Genomic DNA, 6,000 nt, shown 5'->3' with positions numbered 1-6,000 from the left:
AACAGAAAGAGACTTGTACCAGGATACAAAGTTGAAGGTAAGCACAGATTAAATAAGTGATTTATACACCACTATCAGAAAAACTCCTCAGTTTCCTCAATGAACCTAGACGTTGATACGCCTTCTTAAAAACACTTTCTGAATGCTTATCGAATTTAAACGGGGAGTCAATCTCTGTACCCAGATATCTATAAGATCCCACCTGCTCAACTTCCTCTCCATTAAATATCAAAGGCTTAAAAAGTGGTTAAAAAGTTTTGTTAATATTAAGCTGCAAAGAACTCTCCTCCGTCCAGGCTGTGAGAGAATTAACAAAATCAAAATAAATGTCCAGTGATTGGGTATCCTTCATACATCCCACCAGTGCCAAGTCATCTCCATATTTTATAAGCATCAAATTATCATTATTACAGGTTATCTCGTTTGTATAAATAGAGAAATGAATTGGGGATAAAACACATCCCTGTGGGAGACCAGATTTTAAAACCAAATTCTCTGACTTTTTGCCATTTACCATCACATGTTGTGGGCGGTCCCGTGAAAAACTATTTACCCATACAATCAATTGAGGGTGGCATCTTCAACTCCGCGCCCCGTTTTATAAGCAAATTGTAAAGGGTCAAGTTTACCAGTTATTGCCTGGGAGAGTTGCTGACAAACCACTCTCTCCATGAAAGCTTTAGCATAAGTTCTGCATGGAAGACTCAATTGTTACGTCACATTACCTTCTCATCTATCCAATCATATTCTTGTACTTGTGGTATAAAAGATTGGTAAATTACACACGTCTGAGTTTGCAGATGCTGACGCTTCCATTCACCTCCATCCTCCCCAACACCACCACCGGGATGGACGCCAAAGAACTTGACTGCTTGCTGGGCTGTTAATAAATGTTTGATTGTCACAGTATTTATTCTCCCGAGTCTTTCTGGTAGAAATACACTTGCAGAGCACAGATGTTAAGGCCACTGGTCTATAGTCCTCAAGCACCTTAGCATGAGCCTTTCTTGGTAACGGGATGATGGTGCTTTCCTTCCAGGACTGTGGTACAACATTAAAGTCAAGAGACAGCTGAAAAAGTTGTCAACACACCCTTCAGCTGAGATGCACATTCCCTCAGTACCATTCCCTTTCTTCCATCCGGCCCGGATGTCTTTTGGGGCTTGACTTTCATTAAAACCTTTTCCACAATCTGTTCCTCAATTATTATGGCGGAAAAGTCAGAATGCTCTGTCGGAGTCCAGTGCTCATCTGAATAGCTATTATTAAAACAAGCATAAAACTGATAAAACTTACCACTATTGGCCATGATTTACATTAATGTTTTGACTTTATTCTTTGGAATAAATCTCAGCACATAAATCTACTCGTCATGTGTGTCTGCAATGTAAAGAACAACAACAACAACAGAAACAAACAAACACATTTGCTTGCATACTATGGCTTGACAGATTTATTACCCTAAATAATTATCAAGATTTTGGCAGAGCTTAAAGGTATTCTCTCCCAGACACTTAAAATTTCAGTCCAAATCCATGAATTTGCTGGTTTTCAATAATCATTTTATTAAAAATTACATTAAAATATTGGATCAATTGTGTCATCTTAAACGAAAATACAAGCATTTTTATATACAAATACAAAAATTACAATATATGAATTTAAAATGACAATGATATAGGTCTATGATCTGTTCGAATGGATGAGTCATCAAACCACACACCCGCTTTCTGAATGTTGCCTTTCTTGTGTTTTCTGTAACTTCTACAAACAGTCATAATACTGGTCACCTTTGTGCCTTGACAAATATCTACATTACTGTAACATCAGTCAGTTCATGCATGCATTAACAATCCTGAACATATGCAGAATCCCATTCGTTTAGCACATCATTTACAAAGATTTTTCATTTACAATTAACAAACATTTCTTTGCTTGGCACTTCTATCTTATGCAGATAGTTAACTTTCCATATGAAAAAAGATATTATTATTATTATTATGTAATTTTTCATATTATTATGTTTAGCATGTAAAATATAAATAATCTTTAACTGAAACAATCTATGCAAAAACTGTAAGCATGTGTTTTCTCTCATACCAATACAAGTCCGTCACACTGTAATCCAAAGTCACTGAACACACATTCACTGCCATCGTTACATGACCATCTCCAGAGCTGTGTGTAATGAACTAAACCTGTAACTGGAGCTGTGTGTAATGCACTAAACCTGTAACTGGAGCTGTGTGTAATGCACTAAACCTGTAACTGGAGCTGTGTGTAATGCACTAAACCTGTAACTGGAGCTGTGTGTAATGCACTAAACCTGTAACTGGAGCTGTGTGTAATGCACTAAACCTGTAACACTGGAGCTGTGTGTAATGCACTAAACCTGTAACACTGGAGCTGTGTGTACTGCACTAAACCTGTAACTGGAGCTGTGTGTAATGCACTAAACCTGTAACTGGAGCTGTGTGTAATGCACTAAACCTGTAACACTGGAGCTGTGTGTAATGCACTAAACCTGTAACACTGGAGCTGTGTGTAATGCACTAAACCTGTAACTGGAGCTGTGTGTAATGCACTAAACCTGTAACACTGGAGCTGTGTGTAATGCACTAAACCTGTAACTGGAGCTGTGTGTAATGCACTAAACCTGTAACTGGAGCTGTGTGTAATGCACTAAACCTGTAACTGGAGCTGTGTGTAATGCACTAAACCTGTAACACTGGAGCTGTGTGTACTGCACTAAACCTGTAACACTGGAGCTGTGTGTAATGCACTAAACCTGTAACTGGAGCTGTGTGTAATGCACTAAACCTGTAACTGGAGCTGTGTGTAATGCACTAAACCTGTAACACTGGAGCTGTGTGTAATGCACTAAACCTGTAACTGGAGCTGTTTGTAATGCACTAAACCTGTAACTGGAGCTGTGTGTAATGCACTAAACCTGTAACACTGGAGCTGTGTGTAATGCACTAAACCTGTAACTGGAGCTGTGTGTAATGCACTAAACCTGTAACTGGAGCTGTGTGTAATGCACTAAACCTGTAACACTGGAGCTGTGTGTAATGCACTAAACCTGTAACTGGAGCTGTGTGTAATGCACTAAACCTGTAACACTGGAGCTGTGTGTAATGCACTAAACCTGTAACTGGAGCTGTGTGTAATGCACTAAACCTGTAACACTGGAGCTGTGTGTAATGCACTAAACCTGTAACTGGAGCTGTGTGTAATGCACTAAACCTGTAACTGGAGCTGTGTGTAATGCACTAAACCTGTAACTGGAGCTGTGTGTAATGCACTAAACCTGTAACTGGAGCTGTGTGTAATGCACTAAACCTGTAACTGGAGCTGTGTGTAATGCACTAAACCTGTAACACTGGAGCTGTGTGTAATGCACTAAACCTGTAACTGGAGCTGTGTGTAATGCACTAAACCTGTAACACTGGAGCTGTGTGTAATGCACTAAACCTGTAACTGGAGCTGTGTGTAATGCACTAAACCTGTAACTGGAGCTGTGTGTAATGCACTAAACCTGTAACTGGAGCTGTGTGTAATGCACTAAACCTGTAACACTGGAGCTGTGTGTAATGCACTAAACCTGTAACACTGGAGCTGTGTGTAATGCACTAAACCTGTAACACTGGAGCTGTGTGTACTGCACTAAACCTGTAACTGGAGCTGTGTGTAATGCACTAAACCTGTAACACTGGAGCTGTGTGTAATGCACTAAACCTGTAACACTGGAGCTGTGTGTAATGCACTAAACCTGTAACACTGGAGCTGTGTGTAATGCACTAAACCTGTAACTGGAGCTGTGTGTAATGCACTAAACCTGTAACTGGAGCTGTGTGTAATGCACTAAACCTGTAACTGGAGCTGTGTGTAATGCACTAAACCTGTAACACTGGAGCTGTGTGTAATGCACTAAACCTGTAACACTGGAGCTGTGTGTAATGCACTAAACCTGTAACACTGGAGCTGTGTGTAATGCACTAAACCTGTAACTGGAGCTGTGTGTAATGCACTAAACCTGTAACTGGAGCTGTGTGTAATGCACTAAACCTGTAACTGGAGCTGTGTGTAATGCACTAAACCTGTAACACTGGAGCTGTGTGTAATGCACTAAACCTGTAACTGGAGCTGTGTGTAATGCACTAAACCTGTAACTGGAGCTGTGTGTAATGCACTAAACCTGTAACTGGAGCTGTGTGTAATGCACTAAACCTGTAACTGGAGCTGTGTGTAATGCACTAAACCTGTAACACTGGAGCTGTGTGTAATGCACTAAACCTGTAACACTGGAGCTGTGTGTACTGCACTAAACCTGTAACTGGAGCTGTGTGTAATGCACTAAACCTGTAACACTGGAGCTGTGTGTAATGCACTAAACCTGTAACTGGAGCTGTGTGTAATGCACTAAACCTGTAACTGGAGCTGTGTGTAATGCACTAAACCTGTAACACTGGAGCTGTGTGTAATGCACTAAACCTGTAACTGGAGCTGTGTGTAATGCACTAAACCTGTAACTGGAGCTGTGTGTAATGCACTAAACCTGTAACTGGAGCTGTGTGTAATGCACTAAACCTGTAACTGGAGCTGTGTGTAATGCACTAAACCTGTAACACTGGAGCTGTGTGTAATGCACTAAACCTGTAACTGGAGCTGTGTGTAATGCACTAAACCTGTAACACTGGAGCTGTGTGTAATGCACTAAACCTGTAACACTGGAGCTGTGTGTAATGCACTAAACCTGTAACTGGAGCTGTGTGTAATGCACTAAACCTGTAACACTGGAGCTGTGTGTAATGCACTAAACCTGTAACACTGGAGCTGTGTGTAATGCACTAAACCTGTAACACTGGAGCTGTGTGTAATGCACTAAACCTGTAACACTGGAGCTGTGTGTAATGCACTAAACCTGTAACTGGAGCTGTGTGTAATGCACTAAACCTGTAACTGGAGCTGTGTGTAATGCACTAAACCTGTAACTGGAGCTGTGTGTAATGCACTAAACCTGTAACACTGGAGCTGTGTGTAATGCACTTGCTTTTGATTTTTGGTGATAGTCCACAGTGGCTCAGTTACGTGGTTGGGAGTTGAATTCGTTGCAGATGTTGTGAATAATTTTTGATACATACTTATAGAGGTTGTCAAACTCATCCACAAAGAAAGAGTGGTCTCTGTCCGGGTCGGTGGCGATGTATTCCAGCTCGTCCTGCGCGGCCCAGGCGATCCCGATGGAGTACGCGATCACACCTGGAGCGTGAGAGATGGCAGAGGAAACGCATCACATCACCGCAAATACATGCGGCACAAATGGACACTTTTATTATTCAGGGCCAGAAGGTTCTAGCTACAGCCTGTGAATAATGACGTTTAATGTGATTCTAGATCTACACCCTTGCCTGGTCCCGGTACAACATTCCCAAAATCAGTCAGATGTTAGACTCAGGGCTCGACTAACTCCACTGTGGCTAGTGGTTTTCCAAAGTTACGAGCCATTCGGGAACATCGATGCCATGGGGAAAAACTGCCATATAGAGGTTTTTATTATTATCTCATATATTGGCAGAAGGTATATTAGGCTGCTGTCACTTTAAGACATGACGCACGAATCCACTATTACACATGCGTTTCATTTCTCAACTGTTCACTTAAAACAGAACTGACTGTGTTCACGTGAATACATGACCGGCATTTGGACATTATTTTGTGTGTATTTTACTGTTTAAGCGCACTAGGCTGAGAAAAATAACTCTTTGGGCTCTATTGTAACGTTCTGAAACGCAAGTATCAAACGCGAAACGCAAGTGACTCTGTGGGCGGATCCCGGCGCTGTTGCTATTATACCGGCGGGATAAACGACTCTTGCGCCCGACGCAAATCTAACATGTGTTGGTCTGAAGTCGCTTCATTACTCACAGGTGTGGTTTGGGCGTAACGTGAAATAAACCAATCAGAGCGTCCTCTCACATTCCCTTTAAGAGCCGGCGC

At 41.5% G+C, this 6,000-nt stretch overlaps 1 protein-coding gene across 17 annotated transcripts in view; it reads right to left on the bottom strand.

Moving 5' to 3' along the window:
- Positions 1–1,428: 1,428 nt before the first annotated feature.
- The window catches only part of vit (vitrin), a 70,480-nt gene continuing 65,908 nt past the window's right edge, over positions 1,429–6,000 (bottom strand). For 12 of the 17 annotated variants that reach the window (XM_079636275.1, XM_079636268.1, XM_079636276.1 and 9 more), the window contains one exon: positions 1,429–5,262. In XM_079636275.1, coding sequence (XP_079492401.1) covers positions 5,084–5,262 — 179 coding nt within the window. In that variant the 3' untranslated portion in view covers positions 1,429–5,083. The remainder of the gene's footprint in view (positions 5,263–6,000) is intronic. The other 5 variants (XR_013800329.1, XR_013800330.1, XR_013800332.1 and 2 more) reach the window with 3 other exon arrangements.

This window comes from Phoxinus phoxinus (assembly GCF_949152265.1).
Source record: "Phoxinus phoxinus genome assembly, chromosome: 14".
In the NCBI taxonomy this organism is placed as follows: Eukaryota; Metazoa; Chordata; class Actinopteri; order Cypriniformes; family Leuciscidae; genus Phoxinus; species Phoxinus phoxinus.
This window is presented reverse-complemented; position numbering and strand designations above follow the sequence as displayed.